The 21,727-nt window shown below is 42.1% G+C and overlaps 1 protein-coding gene across 3 annotated transcripts in view; it reads left to right on the top strand.

Annotated features, from left to right (window-relative positions):
- JAZF1 (JAZF zinc finger 1) overlaps positions 1 to 21,727 on the top strand; it is a 330,616-nt gene that overhangs the window by 45,276 nt on the left and 263,613 nt on the right. The window contains exon 1 of one of the 3 annotated variants that reach the window (XM_070787278.1): positions 13,448 to 17,369. The exons of 1 other annotated variant lie outside the window; for it this stretch is intronic. In XM_070787278.1, coding sequence (XP_070643379.1) covers positions 17,228 to 17,369 — 142 coding nt within the window. In that variant the 5' untranslated portion in view covers positions 13,448 to 17,227. Of the gene's footprint in view, positions 1 to 13,447; positions 17,370 to 21,727 lie in introns of those variants that run through there. One more of the 3 variants, XM_070787277.1, reaches the window with a different exon arrangement.

A 21,727-nucleotide genomic window follows, 5' to 3' on the forward strand; every position in this document is an offset into this window, starting at 1 on the left:
TGGAACTTGGCACCCGGGACTTGCAGTGACTTCATTCAACCTCCGTGGGAGCTCTGTAGCCTTTCCTTTCCTCCTCCCCACCATCTCTTTCGTGAAAGAGTGTGGCCTCTCTCTGCCCACCCACAGCATCCACAGCATGCTCTCGGCAGACCTTCCTGACCACTTTGTCCACAGGGCTGCTGCCTCCTGCTCCACTCTGAGCTCCTTGAGGGCAGAATGTTTTCCTTGTCCTTCCTCACACAGAGCCTAGTCACATGGTGCACGCTCAGTAAACACAGTACTGAATGAATGAATTCCTCAGGGCAGAGCAGCTCGAGAAGCAAGTGCTAAGTATTCCCTGGTCCTCTGATTGGTGCAGAGGCAAGGGAATGAGTGGACCTTGCTAAGAGTTCCCTTTGGTCTTTTCCTTGAAAGGTTGGACCATTTCAGGCTTGGATGCCCTTTGGGTCCTCAGGCACTGATGGGAGCACATGAAAGTAGTGTTTTATGGCAGGATCTGAACCAGGATATGGCTCATTAGAGGGAATGGGGAAGTTTGTTTCCAATGCGAAGCAGAAATAGTGGGGCAAGAGGTTATCAAAGCGGGGCCCTCAGGGGAGTAACTCAGCCCTTCCATTTTAGGTCTACCATAACCCAGTGAGTCACCTAACCAATGAATAAATTAATCAATTAATTAATTAGCCAAGTAATTAGTTAGTTAACTCATCAGTTAACTAGTTATCTAATCAGTTCACATTTGTGTGGTTGCAGTCTCCAGACAGCGTCAGTGTATATTTGTGCCTCCTGCCAACCCCAGGAGGGTAGTTAGCTGGGGGCTTCTATTTTATAGATAGGAAAGGTGAAGGCAGATCCGCATATCTCCTAAGTGGTGAGTCTGGGAGTGAGCCCAGGCCTCTGGACTTCTAATTCAGTGTCCCTTTCCCTGTTTCCAGCGTCCATAGTTTCTTCAGGGCCTGTTGGTCTCGGCAAGTGCTCTCTCAGCTCAGCAGTGAAACCCAGGACCCTTCAGAGAAAGCTGGAGACAGATATTCTTTAGAGCACCAGTTTGGATCAAAAGCCTACTAGGATTTACAAATCAGATTTCCTTGCTGTCTTTGAAAAGTGTCTTTAATATGAAAAGCTTGTCATGCCTGTCAAAAGAAGCTCACGACAGGTGAATAGCAAAGCATTCGGAAAATGAGAATGAAGGGTTTTTATGAGGGAGGGAAGGCATAGCAACTTAATAATTACTGTTGAAATAGTCACAGCAATGCTGAAGCTTCTCCATAATTTAATCTAACTTAATACTAACCGCCTCCTCCCTAGTGGCAATACATAAATTAATTAATAGTAGGTTGGATTTGAAGCTGTGCTTTTATATTTAGGCCATTATTAACTTGTTCTCTGCGCCTTTCTTACTTGGATGGGTTTGTTCTCAGAAATGAAAGTAGCTTCTGGTTCTTATTTCTGTTGTGACTTCTACCAGCATCAGGATTTTGAAAACGTATGCTATTCTATCTAGTTTTTACTCCCTTCTTGTAATGAATGCCTGAGTCCTACAGAGAGGTTACATCACCTTGCTTTGTAGCGTGTGATAGCTGTGGTTCCACAGTGTGGGTCTTGCCTCTTTAGTTTTTCTCCTTAGAGGCAATTTGTTGTTGTTGTTTAGTCATTCAGTCATGTCCGATCTTTTGTGACCCTATAGGCTGTAGCCCACCAGGCTCCTCTGTCCATGGAATTCTCCAGGTGAGAATACTGGAGTGGGTTGCTACTTCCTTCTCCTGGGGACTTTCCTGTCACAGGGATCAAACCTGCATCTCCTGAATTGGCAGGCGGGTTTTTTTTTTTTTTTTTTATCACTGAGCCACCCTGGGAAGCCCCCAGGAGGCAATTAGTAGAAAGTGGTGAAGACTCTGGGCTCTAAGTGAGATAACCTGGAGTTGAATTTTGGCTCTACTACTTACTGATTTTGTGACCTTGGGCAAGGTGTATAACCTACCTGTACCTCAGTCTCCCCATCAGTAACATGGGTGATAAGTACATCTACGCTATGGGGTTGTCATGACAATTAAATAAATTCCTACCTGTAAAGTTCTTAGAAGAATGTCCAGTGTGTTCTCAGAACCAATATATATTGGTTAACATGACTAACAGTATCCCTGTGGGTCCCTTGTTGCTCTTCATTCCCAAGGTGGTGACATAATATTCTCTTGCTTGTCACCAAGTCTCTCCATCACCCAGATGGTCTGAAAGGAGCCAGGTTGGCCACCTGAGCTCCTGGATCCATTCCAGACACCACACATGTGATGACCGTTCAGAAACAGCTTTGGTGAAGAAGCAGAGGCATCATTCAGAGAGCATTGCCATCCATGTTCTGGGGATTTGCAAAGATGAATTGCGCATAATTTGAAATTTCACCATTCACCGGGGAAAAAGGACTCACAAGGAAGTACTTCTGATTCTGGAGATAAATGCTGTTGAGGAGCCTGGAGGCGTGGTGGGGAAAGGTATTTCTGGTTGTCTGTGGATCACCTATCCCAAGTAGATTTCACCCTCATGTCTTGGAATGCCACAAGTTTGTGAAGGGTGACTTGGAGCAGAACAGAGGAACCACCAATGAGGTGGGAAAGTCTGGCTACAGAGAAACTACTGCACCTTAGCAGTTGATGGGCCTCGTGCCCTGAACCCACCCCTTTCCCCTTTCTTTTCCTATAGCCGGACGGTGGTTTCTATCCTGCCAGTTCCTCGTGTAAACCACTTCTTGACCTCGGGAGCTTGCTGAGCCCATGAGGCCACACAGCACAGAGCTTCCTGTGGGCTTTGGGATAGGATGACTTGAGCCTTAGCGCCCCCAGCCTCACCACTTTGCTGTGCACTTCATGTGGTCACTGTCCCCTCTGTGCCTCAGCCTCACCCCTAAGAGGGCATCAGAGTGCCTAGCGCAGTGGGTTGTTAGGCAGCAGAGTGCTTTTGCACAGGGCCTATCACAGAGTAAGCAAGCAACATTAATCTTTATTTTCTGGCCCCCAGCCTTATCTCCTGCAGATGGGTGGTGTAGACGGCCCAGCCCACCCTCCTGCCCTTGGCTTGGCTGCTCCCCTTGCTCTGCTGGCTCCCTCATAGCTCATCTCAAGATCCAGCACCCCTGGGAAGCCCTCCTGGCAGTCCCTCTGTCTGCCTCACCTAACATAGTCCTGTGCCTGAGCAAGTGGTACTGATGTCAGTACTGGATCTTATTGTGCAGGTTTTAGTTATTACTCCTATGGGTCTCTCTCCCCCAACTAAACTGCAAATCCATGGAGGCAAGGACTGAAATTCTGGAGATTGAAGTGGCCAGTGTATGACAGGTGCTCTCTAAACATTGGTGGATTTGAACCACCCAGTCAGAGCACACCACACACTCAGCTCCATGCTTAAGGCTCCCCAACCTAGACCCACCTCACAAGTGTTGTTTCTATCTCCGTTGTAAACACATGACTGTTTCTAGACTCATCCTTGCTGGAGGGGCACAGGTTATATTCTTGTATGCATCCAGGTGATTTCCTTTTTCTTCCCTCTTCTCAAGAGGGACTGACTTCCTATTCAGGAGGTCACAAGAGCAAGAAAAAGTGTAATGTGGTGGATAAAGGCTTGGGTTTAGAGTTTGGAAGACTGGGTTTGAATCCCAGTTGTACCATTTATTTTTAGCTGGACTAGCTCAGACAAGTACCTTCGACTTTCCGAGTACAGTGCTTTCATCTGTAACTAGGAAGAGTATAGCTTCTTCATGGTGTTGTGAGGGTTACGTGTGATGATAAATGCACACCATTCAACACAGGACCTGACACCTAGTGAACTTTAATGATTGGTACCTGCTCTGAATGATCACTGTTGTGTTTATAGCTTCCATAGCAGCATTGTAGATTGGTGATGCTCTCCTTACATTTTGGAAGACTGAATTTTTTTTTTGCCTGAGGTAAAACAGAGCATAGAAAAAGGTATTTGTCCCGTTGCCAATCTCAGCCGCTTGCAGAAACTTCATTACATGGAGTTGCTTAAAATAAGAGACCCAGTACAATAGCACAAGACGTTAATACAGGAAGAGGACTAGAGATGACTCTGCTGATAACCTCCTTCTACCTAGATACGGAGCTACAAACAGAACTTTATGTTGGTACCACCTACTTAGCCAGAATACCACCAGCCCGTTTATAAGTATTTTGTTCTTGGTGTTGCTGTAAATGTCACTTCACCTCAGCCTGAAATGAGTCTTTTAAGAGGCATTTTACAGTTCATGCTCTATGCTATTGATCAGACTTGAAAAGTAATTGCTTCTTTTGAAGCTCTCTTTTGCCCTTGAAAACATCTCCTCTGTGTTCTCTCAGAGCAGTGCCTCACAATACCGTCCCCAGATGTCCATGTGTGGGGGTGTTTATCAGATAAGGTTTTGGCTCAGAGTTTCAAGTAAAGTTATTTTGCTGTAAATCCAAGCCAGTTCTTATTAGAACAGCCACAGAACATGTGGTTCTGAGCACGTGGCAGGGTGCTGTTTGCTCTTATAAGCAATTAGCTGACATAAGGACAGTTGTAAAACTTGTAACATGCAGCAACCCCTACATCTTAAACTCTGTGTTTTGTGACACGTGGCGAAAGCTCTGTCTAACGTCTGCTTTTCGGTTCACGTTTGTAGTAGCAACACAATTCTGTTGTTAGGCATACAGCCTGTTGAGGAGAAAGCGGTATTTCATTTAGGGGAGCAGAAACATTGAGCCTAGAACTTTGCACATTTAATGTTCACTCAAACCCGTGTCTGTGTGTATGCAGTGTAGTGCAGGTTTGTGTTTCAAGTAGTCTGTGTCTCTCAGTGGTAATTGATGATGTTATTGTAGAAGGGAAATATTAATTCCCCCACTTACTCAGTGGGGAAAATAGCTACTTTGCAGACAAGATAGCTCATCGTTTGCTTCATTTTGAATAGTAATGGAATATCATCCATACATCTGTTTGGTGTTTATTGAGCGCCTACAGTATACGAAACATAATGCTAGGCATTTGGGAGGTAGAAGGAATCAGGTGTGAATCCCATCCCTAAATGGGCTTATAGTCCAGGAGAGAGAATACAAATGTATTCTGAAAACTGTAATACAAAATAGAAGATGATAAATGATAGCATAAAAATGGATTGGACAATACAGTAGGAGTTATAAACCTACACACACACACACACACACACACACACACACACACACACACTTTTCTATCCTCTGTTCTCATATCCCTGGGAAGTCCCCTACCCTGAAACTTGTATTGTCACTATAGGATCCTGTTTTGAAACTAACTAGAATGACCTCATATGGATATTTTAAAAAATCACTTCGAGATTGGACCCTGATTGGTGCTTCTCAAAAACAAGGTCATGTTCTGTGTCTTCAGTAGAAGACAAAAACTGGTAAATTTTAAACCAACTGTAGAGACCCAACTCTGGATGTTAAAACTGTAAATGTTTAGTTAGAGATTGTCATTGTATATGCCTTTGATGCTTTATATAATGGTGAAATACCTAATGTAAGAAAAATTGTCATGTTTCATATGTCTGTTAAAGTTCTTTTTGAGACAGCCAGTATTCATGGAGTGCTTAGTGCATGCCGTTGCACAGGTTAGAGAACAGTGAACAAGAAATTGCACTCCTGCTTTGGTGAAAATTTGGCTTTTAGTGAGGAAGACAGGTGATCCACAAAATAAACAAAGAAATGAACAACGTTTCTGATAGGCCTATATGCTAGGAACCAGATCAAATAGGCCAGAGGACCAATAAAAATGGACAGGTACATTTGCGTTTTGTTGGTGGCAGGTGGGACAACATTGGCTAGGGTCAGGGAAGGTCCATCTGGAGAGGTGAAATTTATTCTGAGACCAGAGTGATGCGAAAGACTCTGGAAGACTGGAGAGAGAGAGAGAAGGAGCAGAGGGAAGACAGAGGGAGCAGCAAGTGCCAGGGCCCTGAGATTGGAACAAGTTGGCCTTTTCAGGGAACAGGATGAAGCGTGGTGCAGTTGGAACATTGTGAGTGAGGTTGAATGGGGAGGTGGGGTCCTGGGAGGTTACAGTGAGGAGATGTTATAGCAGGTTGGTTTCGAGGCTAGTGCACAAAATTCCATTTATCTTAAGCTGAAGTCGAATTCCAGTGCTGTTCATACTAGGTTGAATCCTGGGTCTTAAGAGCAAGTTGCTGCTAGGTATCAAAACGAAGAAAAAAAGAAAATTTTCTATTTCCTTTCCTGGGTCCTCCCAGCAGAATTTTAAAAAGTAAATACAATTTGCATTGTCTGTGTCATCATCTCTATCTGTATCCCTTTATCTAGGCGACAGGTGTTAATGACTCTAACTTGATTTCACCATTGTGATACCCCTTCCTTTTTATCCCTGCAACGCTTTATTTTCTAAACTTAATTTTGCCTTACTTCCCCTTTTGATGGTCCTCAATCAGAACTCATTTCTTCACAGCAACCGATTATAGCTGATAGGAAGCAAGTGTGGTTCATGGTGTATATAACTGATAGGGTTTAATCTGCTTATAAAATTATTTGCATGTTTAAAAGAGTGTTGGTTAAGCCAAATGAATCATCGGTTTTAATGAATAAGATGGTAAAATAAAGAGGAGTAAACTATTGGAGAGGCTTTGAACAGATGAGACCCAGCCTTGCTTGTTTGGAATTTGCTTCAGTTGGTTAAAAGTGTCTGCTTTGTGTGGCTTCTTCCTTCCCTCCACCGAGAGATTCCTTCAAGATTTCCATACCTACCCATGAAGATTCTTTTGTAGCAGGAAGTTTCAGATTTGGGAGTAGTGTGAAGGGTCAGAGATGGGTTGAGGGTGAGGGTGGGAGAGAGTGGTGGCTCTCCAAGTTTCTCAGTTTGTAAAGGGTTGTCTTTCAGGTATATCCAACTCTTTGTGATCCCATGGACTGTAGCCTGTCTGTGGAATTCTCCAGGCAAGATTACTGGAGTGGTTAGCCATTCCTTTGCCAGGGAAACTTCCTAACCAGGGATTGAACCTGGGTCTCATGGATTACAGGCAGATTGTTCACCATCTGAGCCACCAGGGAAGCCCTGATTGATTGTAAATTGATTATAAATTGAGAGCTAACTGTATTCGGGTGTTTTATTTGGAAATTTTCACCTGCAATTGGAGGATAAAAAAAAATTTGTTTATGGTTGACCTTTCTTCCACATCTATGTTTCATTTTCACTCTATGTTTATGCATGTGGATGCAGGGTAATTCTGAATAATGGTAATGATGAAGGGCCATCATTACGCAGAAGATCATTCTGGGCTTCTAATTAAAATTATGGCTGGAAATTGCTTCCTTATGTGTAGCTCAAATTGCCTTCACAGTAACTTCACTTTATAACTTCTATTTAATCCTCTCTTACCACCCTTAAGAATCCTGCCTCGTCCTTGAAGTTCACTCTTTTGAAATCTTTACGGGCAGCCCTGGTTTCCCCTAAACTATGAGTATCCTGATCCTTTGTTCCCAGAAGTCTTCAAGCTTGTAAGCAAAACAGTCTTTGCTCCCTTTAACCACCCTCCCACACACTTCTAATGAGTTCTGGTTCTGGAACACAACTTGATTTCATGTCGTGGTCAATATTATAAATTAACCGAGCCTTGCTGATCCTTCTTCTCCCTAATGAATTCATTGCTCACTGTCTTTCAGGCCAAGGCTGCCACACTCTGTTTACCCTAGTTAGTATTCTCTAATGGTAACCAAGTGACCAGTAACTCACATCCTTTCAAAATGAGCGCTTATTACATTCCAGCTCATCAGTTGCAGGAAAATTATATATAATGACCTTCTCCTTGGGATTCCAACTAAGAATGTTTTAGCCAAGCAATATCTGATCATGAGGGCAGTAGGATCCAAGAGGTTTTGTTTTTTTTTAAATCAATATTTTAGGTAGTCAGTCTCTGACCCGTATGTTCCAGGTGAAATTGCTCAGTACAATAAATTTGGAAGTTTATATGTTGACGTGTTTTTATTTCATCAGATTTCAAGAATGGTACTTAACAGTATTTCATTTTGAAAACTGTGCTCTTTCTTTTCCCACAGTAGAGGGAAGTTTTGAGAGAGAATGCCTATGGCAAAGGGACAGCCCAGTTTTCCAACCCTGAGGTTAGAAAAATCAGGCAATATTTGACTCGCTGAAAGAGTGGTAACAGAACTCCTATGCAAATTGTAGGATATGCTCTGTGGATTTGTGGTTGGTGCTGAGAAATGCTTATTTGGGTCATTTGTTGAATGAATAAAAGAATGTTGTGTCCAGAGCTTTGTCAGTATGTGCAGAGAGCAGGTGGTAGGGGCCAAATGTCTATCCTTTTGGCTTGTTGCTTATGGGAAAAAGAGAAGGAAAAATAGATGATAATTATGATTTTCAGGGTATTTTAAACCATTTATAATCATCTAGTGCACACTGTGGTATTATTTATGTAAGCAGAGAAGGCTGTGGTGAAATAAAAAAATGTTTTGGAAGGGAAGTGGCAATCTTTGTTATTTCCCCAACCTTGGTACTAAGGGGAAAGTTCATTGTGCATATGCAGGTAGTCCTTTATATAGATGTTTTTGTTGAAGTGACTAGAGGGTAGTTTTGTGAGGGCCTTCTGTCTTTGTGAATATATTTATAAGGTCATGGCATGCTCTTCAATCATGTTGTTTTTAGGGTTCTGAATCTTATAGAAACTAATGAACAATTTTTAATGTCGAGAATAATTTGGCTTAGAAACTACTGTGACAGGTCAGGCATCAGAAAATTTCCTGTGTGGTTACACTAAAAGCTTACCAGAATCTCTGATGTGGGGCCTGGGGATCTTTGTTTCTTATAAGCTCCCCAGGTAGTGTGCTGATCAGCCTGCTGTGGGACCCTTCCTGTCCCTCCCAGAGAACTGTTATTCATGAAGAACTGCCCAGAATACATCACTGTGACTTCTGATGACCATAATCAGAGACCCTTGGGTCTGATTAAGTTGTAAAGCAGTTACTAGAACAAGTATTGACAGGTTAAGTTATTCCTTGTTCTTTGGTCTGACAGTTTTGTCCAATCTGTTGTTGTCTTGAGAGATTGTGGGTTATGATGGCAGGGCATAGACTAAGAAATGGGGAGTTGGCCCCATTTCAAAGAGCCTATCCAGATACAGGCTCTGGATAACACTGGAGCCGTACTTTAGAACTTAACGTGTATCATCCCATTTGGCCCTCAGAAAACTCTTGGGAAATCAGTTACACAGACATACTTCATTAGCACTCCTCGTTTCCCAGATAGGAAAACCCAAGCGTAGAAGACATAAGGCTTGCTTAATTTCACTTGGCTGCTAAGTGTTGAAGCCCTTGCAAGCTCTCTGATACCTGGGAGCAGGGCAGTGTGAATGTGGCATAGTCACAGAAACTCATATTCTTTCTGCCCCGTTTATAAAACATCAAGAGTTTACCTTTCAAGTTATGAGGAGTGTGTTCTGTGAAATGCATTTATGTTTTGACCACTTCCTGGTTGAATAGAATTAAAGTTTATAGACTCTAGGGGCATGTTAAAAATTTTTTGTGTGTCTCAGTTTTGTTCCAATAGAGCCTTTTGATTCCTTTTGAATTAATGAGAAAAACCTTGGTCTAATAAGTTTCATTAAAGTGAATACTCATAGTATTTATATATTGTACATATGTCTAGAAGCCTTCAAGTATTGGGTACACATTCATTAAAATGAACTAATGAACTAATAAAAATTACTAATAAACTCTGTATCAATGCTAAATCACTTAATAAAAACAATAATGAGATTTTTAGCATACTTTTACAAATGACACAAATATTTGTATTTATGTGCTGGCCACATAAATAGAATTTTAATTCCTTGATTTAAAAAAAAACTCTTGGCAACAGAGAATTGATGTTTAGACATTCTGCGTTTTATATCTAGAAGAATCAAGGACTGGTAAAAAGATGTTGACAATATTATTAGATGTAAAACACACACACACACACACCCCCCACAACAACTATATATACTCGGATGTTGACAATATTATTAGATGTAAAACACACACACACACACACACACACACACACACACACACACACACACACACACACACACACACACACACACACCACAACAACTATATATACTCGGATCCCACTATTTTTAAAATAAGTGTGTGTATGTCGGTGTAAGCACCCTGCAAGTCATCTGAAGAATATAACGTACCACGTTAACTCATTGTGAGATTATGGGTATTTTTGCTTTATCCCTTTTGCTTTTCTTTTTCTTTCTGCAATGAATGTGCATAACTTTGGTAATGAGAAAAAAATTACTTATTAAAAAGTTTAAAATATGTGTAAACTTTCCCTTAACTTTCTCTCAACTCCAGCTTGAGCACACAGGTAGAGAAAAAGGACCTTGTAGTTCTTTTGCTACAGGATTGCTTATTTTCTTATGTAAAAACCTCTTATTAATATCCCTTGAAAATTGGAGAAATGACCATGTTGGTAGTTTAAATACAAACCCCTGCATCAAAATCACCTGGGCATGCTTACATAAAAGGTGAAATGCTGGCCCCCACGTCATGTGAATCAGAATGTCTGGTAATGGGGCTCAGAAGCATGCATGTTTATCACACACCACAGGTGTTTCTCATGCACAATCCAGTCTGAGATTCCCCCTTCTGATTGCAGGTTTCCTCATGTATATTTATCTTACAGTGATTAAAGCATCTTCTAGATTGCTTTTTTTCATCGTCAAAATTTTTAATGAATGCATGCCCACATAACATCCATTTTATTGTTGGGGACACTGAAGATTGAATGTTCTCTCTAAAATGTAAGAATTAGGGGGAGTCAGTTCATTTGGCAAGGGTTTTAGGCCATTTACAGTGAGTGCTCCTAGGACCTCTCTCCACCCTGAGGAGTGCCTGTTGCTCAGAAGGGAGCCCTGCCAGTGCTGGAACGGGTCCAGCAGGAGAGGATAGTCCTAGAGAACTCACTAGTTCTCAACGTTCTCGCAGAAGGCTACACTAAACTCGAGTTGCCTAAGGAATGACTGACTTTGCTTCTTTTCATTTCTCTCATTGTCAGAACAATTGGTTATCTTAAGAAATCAGTAAATCAGCATCTTGTGTTCTGAGTGGTGCATTCTTTGGAAAAAGTTACTGTGTCAGGAATTCACACAATTAGTGTGTTTATTTTGAATGCGTGCCATTGTGCCGAAGGTACAGAGCAACTATCCTTGGTTTCCTGTTGATTGAAATAATTTGCAGCAAGTTAGTGTTAAGTATAAACTCGGAGGTACACCATCTTGCTAAATTGGCCTCGGAAGGCCCTCAAATTTAGCGTGCACAGAATCACCTGGAGGGCTTGTTAAACTGATTTCTGGGCCCACTGCCAGATTTCTAATTCAATAAATGTGGGTCCCAGCCTTCTGAAGATGCATTTCTAATAAGCCCATCAGGTACTGCTGATGCTGCTTTGAGAAACACTGGCCTAAACAAAACATATCAATGGCCAGGACTGGGGTAACATGTACAGCCTATTTGATTTTTAACTCAGAATGCAGTATAGTCTCCTTGAACTGTGATGAGATGCTACAAATAGAGGATTATCCTCTATTCAATTGAGTAGGTTAACATGCTTTAAGGTAAGCCTGGCGAAATGTTTGTATCATCCACAGAAGTATGACAACTGCTCTGCAAACTGTGCCATTCCTGAAATAGGTTCATTCCAGGCCAACCAATTAGATTAGATCCCATCTCACTTGCGTTTATGTGCCCCAGGCTAAGCCTCACCCCAGCACCAGATGGGCTGCCCCTACGGTTTCATGTGTTTCTCTTATGGGCATGTGTGTTTAATAGTAACTTCTGAAGCCTTCAGAGACTTAAGGCATGAATTACAAGGCTGGAGAGTGATGTTTAGAAGAAGAATCTATCCAGATTTCCCTTGGCCCAGTACTCAGTAAGGTTAGTCTGGAGATCCTTGGCCTAGTATGAAGCTGTCCACAGAATCTTTATCATTTCTCTTCATAAACAAGCATCAGAACTTCTTGGAATATATGTTCTGAGCTTATGATCATTGCCTGAAATATCCTGGAGCCTTGATGGGTGTCTGGAACAAACTGTTTGTCTAATCTCCATTCCTTGGAGGCTTTAGGCAAGGGACTTCGGCCAGAAATGCTCAGTCCACCTCCTCCAGGGGTTTGGGGGGGGTGGGGGTGGTCTAAGAATGTCCTTTTCAGTTGGCTCAGAAGACTCTCAGGGGTCAGGAGGGGACTGAGCCTTGACCTAGAAAGGGAAGAACTTTTAGGGTTTAGTAAGACTGCCTCTCCCCTTTTTCTTCCACATATGTCAGACATCCTCCATCTTTAGTCCTAAAGTGTTGTCCTAAGGTGCTGCTGGACACAGCAATGTCCCTAAAATACTGTAAGGCAGGGGCTTAGGGGCACAGTTTTGTTGGCAGGTGGCCTGGAAACTTGGCTCAGAGCATCACTTCTCTCATATCACCTCCCCATCCTGTTCCTCATCATACTTAATGCCCCACTTCCACCTGTGCTTGGCTTCTTTCTTTTTTATTAATCTGTTCAAAAGACACTCTTGTGAGAGACCTCATCTACTGTGGTCCACCCAGCCCTGCCCATCTGCCTCTCCTCTTTAGGCTACTTTGCCTCTTCCTATTTTTTATCACTACCTGAAATTTTATTGTGTATGTGTTTCTTGATTTATTTGTCTCTCTTCTGCACTAAGACAGTTGAAGACAGGGATTTTTTTTCTTATTCACTGCTGTTTCTCCAGCACCCTGATCATTGCCTAACAGATTGTAAATATGCATTAAGTATTTGTTGCATGAGTAAGTGAAAGCATAGCCAGCACGTTGCTTTTCTTTGGAGTGGGTGTTACTGGGGTGGCTTTGGAGCCCATTGATGATTATAAGGGCTTTCTACCCCTTCTTGGTGTCTCTGTTGCCTGTGGAACGTGGTTGTTCTCTGGCTGCTTTTAAGCTGCTGGATGAAACTGGGTAGAGTTGAAGAAGAGTGCCTTATCTGACAGTTTTGAAGGGAATTTGTCTACTTGGGCTTTGATGGATGGAGTCATCTCAAGGCTTGGTTTTAAATGCAAAATCAAACTTGAGACCAACCTTGGTCTTGGGTTGGCAAGCCCCTTGCATCATCTGATTGAACTTTAAGCTGAAAACTAAATCTATCATTTAATGAGAAATAATTGTAGTGCCATTCAGTGAGGCCCAGCAATACCATTGTGGTATTTATCTCAGATGCTCGCCTTGAGGTGCGGGCATTGGTGAGGGAAGACAGGGAGGAGCCTAAGGAAGGTGGCTGCTGCTTGCAAAGGGAAGATCCTCAGCTCTGGTGCTTTGAACACCAAAATGCTGTTAATGGGGTGGGGGGGGGGGCGGCGACGGGGAGGGGGTGGAAGGGTGGGTTTGTATCAACATTGTCAACATTTACATTCATTTTACACATTGGATTTGCATCTGAAAAGACCAACTAAAATCAACATTTAAGAGATAACACTCATATTTGCATATGATTGAGCAGACATGTTAAGTAATTTTAGCCTGGCTGTTGCTAGGAAACCAATTAATAATGCTCTACATTTCATTAAAAAACTGGGTTCTATCTTTGCTTTCATTTAACTTCACAATTCAGCTGCTTGTACCGCACTTTTTCCCCTTGGTAAATTGTGACAGATAAATTATCATTTTACTAAATTTATTTCTGTGATTACAGTTGTTAGTCATATCTGTCAATACAACTGCAACGTTTTTTTTTTTTTTTCCCCAATGCTTTGGTGAAGGGGAGGGGGGCGCAAATTTTAACTGTTAATCATTTTTTTCTCCTCTATAGTTTAAGGGGACTTAAATCATATTTTTACAAAGGCCTCACAAATTGTGGGTTAACAACAACAACAAAAAAGCCATCGTCCCTGTTCTATAATTGCACCTTCTTAGTGTGGTGACTAATAATTAGAATATTAGTCACTATTCAGAAAGTGACAGACAGCTGATTAAGCATTCAACTGCGTTTTGTTTCTTATGTTTGCCATGGTTTGTGGGCTAGGCCAGGTTCTGTCCTTTAGCGGTGCAATTAAAATTTTCATGACTTTATTTTACATAATAGACTCCTGTTCTTATGAAGAGAAAATACCATCTGAGCTACCGTAAGTGCCTCTTTGAACCAATCACCTGGACAGTTGCATTGAAATTGTAATGACGTTTTGCAGTTTAGCATTTTGTAGTATTGATCTGGTCAGAATGCTCATTAAAAAGCAAAATTAACTCCTATTCACATCTGTTTCACAGGATTTCAGTCACTTTATTTGGGTGATGCATATAAATGCATTTGGTTCTTCAACTAAAATGGTGATCTTGCCCATTTTCTAAGGACAAAATAAAGCACTTAGAATCTGCTTTCACATTTTCTACTTGATTTGGGTCTGTAGCATCTGAAGGTCTAGTGCAAAAGAGGATATGGAATTTGGAAGCAGCCTTGGAGTGCGATTCTGGCTCAGCCCCTTTTGTGGCTCTGTGTCTCAGAGTTCTCATTTGTCAATAAAGAAGGGAGGACAGCTCTGGGGAAAGATGACACCCAGGACTGTAGAGAGCAGGGCGGGCAGGGGGTACTTGGCAGATATCCCTTTCCTTTTCCGCAAGAGCTGCTTGGGCACTGCATTAGTTTGCTAGGGCTGCCATCACAAAGCACCCCAGACCCAGAGGCTTAAACAACAGACACTTATTTTCCCACGGCTCCAGAGGCCAGAAGTCCCAGCTCAAGGTGCCAGCAGGGCTGGCTTCCTCTGAGGTCTCTCTCCTGGGCTCCAGGTGGCCATCTTCTCCCAGGATCTTCACGTGCTCTTCCCTCCATGTGTCTGCATCCTCATCTCTTATGAGATGAGGACACTGGTCACGCTGGCTTACAGCTCATCTTGAGACCCCATTTTCATTGAATCACATCTTAAAGGCCCCAGCTCCAAACACAGTCAAGTTCTGAGGTCCTGGGAGTCAGGGCTTCAACATACAGATTTCAGGGGGGGACACAGTTAAGCCACTAAAGGACAGACACTCACTGAGAAACTACACTTGGCACATGGCTGTATTCACTTGACTTGGGTCCTCTTCAGTGGTCAGAATAACGGAAAGGGAACGGAAGAGGAGGCAGGAAGTGGGCTTCTTTGGTTATGACTTTTCTGTTCAGGTCAGGGTTGATCAGAAACATTGAGTGATATTAACTGCCCCTTTATTTTTAGTTCTTATTTCACCCTTTTGGGATATATTCTAAGGCTACTTCTGCCTGACCTTAGTAATACGTGAGGATCATCAGCCCTAGGCGCATAAGATCCTTACATTTATCCATCCTTGTTACTATATCTGGATATACGAGGCAGTAGGGATAAATGTCCATTTCCTTTTTAAATGAATTGTAGAAAAGTGTTTGGGTTTGGAGAGGTGGGCAGAGGCCAGGCTTTGGGGCCAGTACACTATTGGGCAATTGGAATTTAGTGACACAGATACTAGAGAAAGTCATTCATTCGTTCAGCTACTGAGTGCCTACTGTATAACACTGTGCTAATCCCTGTGGTTACAATGATAAATAAAAATAGTCACGGTCCCTACTCTTAAAGAGCTGACAGTCCAGTGGGGGAATGGACTTTAATCAAATAACATGACAATCTTAAGAGAGTACCTCTAATAAGCACAGGGGAGGGAAGGCAGGTGATGCTAAGAGGGTGAAAACTGGTGAGGATCAGGGATGGCCTTTTGGTTCAGCTAAGATCTGACAGATGGTGAGGCTTCTCAATGAAGGGGTGAGCAGTAGGGACTGTGGTGCTGGGGGTGGTCATAGTTAGGATGTGAGCAGGAACACTTGAGGAGCACAGACTGTGTACAAAGGGCCTGAGGCAGAAAGCAGCTTAAGCGGAAAGGCAGGGGCTGAGTAAAGGCCAGTGTGCCTAAAGGAGAGACTAAAGGAGGGTGGAGTGGAAGATACAGCTAGAAAGCCTTCTAGGAAAACTGGGGAAGTTGGAAAAGACTTCCTAGAGAAGTGACATCTGTATTTTTCAGTTCAGTCGCTCAATCATGTCTGACTCTTTGCAACCCTATGGACTGCAGCACGCCAGGCCTCCCTGTCCATCACCAACTCCCGGAGTTTACTCAGACTCATGTCTATTGATTCGGTGATGCCATCCAACCATCTCATCCTCTGTTGTCCCCTTCTCCTCCCACCTTCAATCTTTCCCAGCATCAGGGTCTTTTCAAATGAGTCAGCTCTTCGCATCAGGTTGTCAAAGTATTGGAGTTTCAGCTTCAGCATCAGTCCTTCCAATGAATATTCAGGACTGATTTCCTCTAGGAGGGATTGGTTGGATCTCCTTGCAGTCCAAGGGGCTCTCAAGAGTCTTCTCCAGCACCATAGTTCAAAAGCATTAATTCTTGGGCACTCAGCTTTCTTTATAGTCCAACTCTCACATCCATACATGACTACTGGAAAAACCATAGCCTTGACTGGACATTTTTAAGTATAAATATAACTGATTTCTTCTAATAGAGAAAGGGGAGAAGCAATTTTAGATAGAATGTCATAACTTGGTGTTTTTATTATGGCTGAAGTATCCTTTTATGAAAGAATCCTGTTGTTCCAGTTAGTGGAAGTTCATACTTGAGTGTGTTCAAGCTAACTGGGAGTGTAGTAGATGTGCCATATTGACATGTGTCTGCCTAACCGTACTATGCCGAGGCTCATTTAAATAGAGAATGAATGAATGAACAAATGAACAAACTAATGAACAAATGTGTGCAGTTACTGAATGGGTGGCATTAGTGGGTGGTGCTCCAGCGTAGACCTGACCTTAGAAGCAGTAATAGTTAACTGATCCATCTGTTCAGGTCCAGTGGGCTAATGGAAGGCAGGCTGCATTGACATCTCAGGCCAGCTGTCCCCCAGCTATTTCCTCCTCCTCTGCAGTTCTGCAATGGCCCCTTAAATTCTGCTTGCTGGCCCAGTCTCACCCTAGTTGCCTGAACCAATCCCAGCTCCAGGAAGGAGAGACTAGACAGAACTGGAGCCCATGGTCTGGGTCAGCAGTTACTGTTAGGCTGACCTAGGTCACAGTGGCCCAGTTCTTGAGAGTAAGGTTCAGATAGTCACAGAAGCTGAGCTGCAGAGCATGTTCCAGACATAGTTAGAGTCCAGACCGGGTGGAAGAGGTCCTGCCTGCAGGGAGGGATGGGAGAGAAACTGGAGCAGAAAGTTGGGAGCACATCAGAGGAGACTGGCACCTGTACCACTGACAGAAGAACTCATATGTCGTTTGGTTTTGGCTCAGGCATGAATCTTTTCTTTCTTTCCCCAAAGAAACTAAAATCAGGTAAAAGAAGATTTAAAATTGGAGCTTAGAATGTTTTTTTTTCCTGCTTTTAATAATTCATTTACTTAAATAGACATAAACAAGGCCACTTGCTAGCTGCTGTTAGGTAGGAAATCTGTTTCAAAGGTTTTCATAAATGTAAGGAGTATTCTTTGATTTTGAAAACCAGGATTTTTCTTCCCATGTGATTATTGCCACTTCACAGTCCTCAGAAGTGGCCTGAGAGAGAACTATTGATGGCTTCCAAGATCATGGGATTCAGTTATACCAAAAGACCACGACGTCGAAGGATTGTTATAAATTGAGGGCACAGATTTACTTGTGAATAATGGACCAGCTGTCTAAAATAACATCTGAAGGGCAATTACCTCCAGTCTAATTTGATGAACATGTGCTTTATAATCTGTGGCCAGTTAAGACTATCAGTTCTTCAGGGCACCACAGAGAAATGTACAAACAGGAGACGCTCTTATCTACACTGGCCACATGTGCATAACTGTGCTTCTGTTAAATTTGACTTTTTTCAGCTCAAGCGATGAATTAACTGGTGTTTTACTTTGAGGAGATTCAGGAGATATTACTGAGAACCCATTGCCATTTCAGTAGGCACAAGGAGTAGGATGAAAACATCATGTGTTCCGCCCCCCACCTTGAGTTTCCTTATGAATAATGAGGAAGCAGACATAGAACTTATGATAAAGATCCTGGCATTTGTACATCATGTTACATCTCATGGGTTTGTAGATGACAAACCCATGAGACTGGGTTTGTCTGGACTCTACCAGTGTGTTCCAAATAATACTTATTCCAGGGTTCTTATTTTGAACTTGTAGATGTTTTAAACTGTATTTCCATTTTACCTGTGCCTGGGTATTCCTGCTGGTAACCAGCCATCTCCTTCAGACCACAGTTGGGCTTCCTGCAGGGGCAGCTCCCTGGCAGAGCAGAGAGTGTAGCCTTGACACGGCAAGATAGGGAAGCCCTGGATTTCATTGGTGCGGGGGCACAGTGAGGGGTGAGCAGTCTGGCATCTGGAAAATCTATGCCTTAGAGTTTAGTTGTTTAGCATCATTGAGGTCTCCAGCAGTCTTCAGGCAGTAAGGAATTGGAAAGAGAGCAACAGTGCAGAATGGGGCAAATCCATCAGTTGGGGTAGCTTTTTTGGGTTAGCAGTGGCTCTCAGCAAATTGTCAGACATCTTGGAAACAGATGCCTGGATTCCAGGGGGAAAGAACTGCTTGCAGCTATCAGTTCAGACATCATCTTCTCCCTGTGGAGCAAAGGGCAGGATGCCTGCCAGTCTGTCATTCATATTTATTCATTTTTTTATAGCACTTGATACTGTGACTTAACCTCTCTCTGCCTCAGGTTCCTCAAGCAGCAAGATGGGTTGGTGAACTGGAAGTCAGAGTGTTCCCTTCGTTGTCATGTTGTATGATTGCAGAATTCTGCTAGGAAAGGTGCATGTGGTCCTCAGAGACCTCTGCCCCATTTGGGAGTTTCATTAAACTCAGAAAAGTAAAACAAAACAGCATAAAAAATCATAAATACTTTCACACTTATGGTCAATGATGTTGCAAGACAGAAAGGAGCTGATGGCCCCTGCCACTGGCTGGGGTGCTCAGGGGAGTCTTTATGGAGTTTGAAGGTACAGAGTGTGTTTTTCAGGATAGGTAGGGTTTAGAGGGCGAGGAAAGGAGAAGGCCTTTGGAGTAGGAAGGTCAGGGAAGGCCAGAGAAGGGACACATGGAAAATCATCTGTCTTGTTCACTCCTGATTTCAGACTTAACTTGTTAGATTTCGTTGAATATATATCAGCATATAACTTCTATAAATATTTATAGGTAATGTTTAGAGCTGTCCTGGGGACAAGTACAGTAAAGGGCAGGGAGAAAACAGGCTAGGACAAAATTGAGCAGGGATATTTTTTTAATCTTGTTTATTGCTATGTCCCAAATTCCTAGAATAGTGCCTGGCACCCTGTGGGTACTCAGCAAATATTTATTAAATGAATGAAATAATCAGTGACATGATTTCAGACTGTTGAGAAATGGAGTATTTCATGCTATATCAGTAAACAAGGATGTCACAGTCATCTGTGGTCGCAGCCCTCTAATATGAGTTCCCGAGTCCTACGGCACTCAGGAAGAAGGCTACCTATGATCTAACAGCTCCCAACACTGCAGCCACTCCCTGTGGTGAGCTCCATGGGAGCTCAGGATGTGAAAAAATACAGGATGCTGGACCAGGATAGGTGAGATGCATATGAGAGGAGTGATTTCAGTGAGCCCAGACTCTTACATCTTCCCATACATTGAAAACTGCTAAATTCCTTAACTTGGGATATCTGGTCTTTCTTTTTTTTTTTTTTAAATTTTTTTTTGGTCTTTCTTAATTAACAATAATCTTTTGATGTTCAGACTACCTGCTCTTTGTTGCAAAACTTCTATATAACCTGGCTCCTCCCCTCACCTCCTCAGAACAGTTCTCTTGGGGTTACTTGAGATACTGGTCTCCTGGGCTTGAAGTCTGAAAAATTATCTCTTCAAGTCAAGAATCCACTGAAAAGGTATTGATGATGTGGGAGGAAAGATCCTGCTGTATGAATGCAGTTTAACAAAATTTGGCAGTTCCCATAAATAATTGAGGAGCATAACTTGTATTTACCTCTGTAATGTCTAGAGAATAAGAAACAAGAGTTTATTAAAAATCCAGACTGCTACCTATACAAATACAAAAGTATTTTAAAATTACGTTGCCAATGGGGGTAACAATGACATTTTTAGTATATGGTCTTGGACCAAGTGGGTAGTGTTGACTTGAAAAATATTCACAACCTAAAAGTTGAGTCAAGTATTATCCAACTCGTTGCGACCCCATAGACTGTAGCCTGCCAGGCTCCTTTGTCCATGGGATTCTTTAGGCAAGAATACTGGAGTGAGTTGCCATGCCTTTATTCAGGGGATCTTCCCAACCCAGGGATCGAACCCGGGTCTCCTGCATGCAGGCAGATTCTTGAGAGTTACGTTTTATTCAGTGGGAATTTTTAGGACTTCAAACCTGGCAGACAGCAAGTCAAGTAACCTTGTGAAAACTGCTCCAAGGAGGTGAGGAGAGGAGCCAGGTTATATAGAAGTTCTGCAACAAAGGGTAGGTTAGTCTGAAAGCCAAAAAATTGTTGTTAATTAAGGAAAACCAGATATCCTAAGTTAAGGAATTCAGTACTTTTCTATGTATGGGAAGATGCAAGCATCTGGGCTCACTGAAATCATCCCTTTCATAGGCATCTCAGCTATCCTGGGCTATCCTCAGCTATCCTGTGTTTTTCCAATCCTGAACTTCCTTGAGGCTCACCACAGGGGATGGCTGCAGTCTGATGACCGGTATTCTTCTCCTTCCTGAGTGCCCTTAGGGCTCACCAGCCCTCTTTGGAAGGCTGCAATCTCTGATGACTGTGACATCCTTGTTTGTTGATACGGCAGGAAATATTTCATTTCTCAGTAGCTATCCAAAGAAAGATGAACTTGGTTCTATGTCTCATACCATTCAAATAAATTCCATCTTAACAGTTCAGTTTATATGATGATCAGTGTGATATTCAAAAGAATTATGAAAAGAAAGAAGGGAGAAATCAGGAAGTCATTCTTAAAATGGTCTACTTCATTTGGAAAAAGTGGAGAAATGATATTTTTAACTAGGATTTCAAAAAAATGAATATACATATCTGCTTAAAGTAAAAGGACTGGAAGAAATATGTGTAAATTCCTTTTAACTTGTAGGTAAATAGTTAAACCTCTTAAATAAACTATGACTCAAAATTCAGAAACCATAAAAGAAAAAGATTGATAAATTTGACTAAATTCAGATTTTAAAATTTTACCTGGTTAAAAAAAAAAAACAATAATCAAATTCAAAAGATAAGTAACAGTTGAGGGAAGAAGTTTACAGTGGTCAAGGGCTAATCTCTATCTAGAGAACTTCTATAAATGAATAAGAAAATGACTGGCAAACCAATAGAAAAATATGCAAAGAACACAGATTATTCACAGAACAAGAAATTGTCTTTAAACCAAATAAAAGATCTTCAGACTCAGACATAGTAAGAGAAATGCAAATTTAAATTATGTAGCACTTTTTACTTAATAGGATTGGCAAAAATTCTGAAGTGTGATAATCATACATACATTGTTGATCAGATATGGAAAAAATGTCACTGTCCTTCTCATGAGTACAATTGCACAACCCTTATGAAGGCCAATTTGGCTGTATCTAGATTAAAAATGCAGTTACCCTTTGACCCAGTGATCTGGCTCTGGTACTTTTTCCCTCCAGGTACCTCTGAATGCCTATAAAGGCAG

Source organism: Bos indicus, chromosome 4, assembly GCF_029378745.1.
Source record: "Bos indicus isolate NIAB-ARS_2022 breed Sahiwal x Tharparkar chromosome 4, NIAB-ARS_B.indTharparkar_mat_pri_1.0, whole genome shotgun sequence".
Classification (NCBI taxonomy): Eukaryota; Metazoa; Chordata; class Mammalia; order Artiodactyla; family Bovidae; genus Bos; species Bos indicus.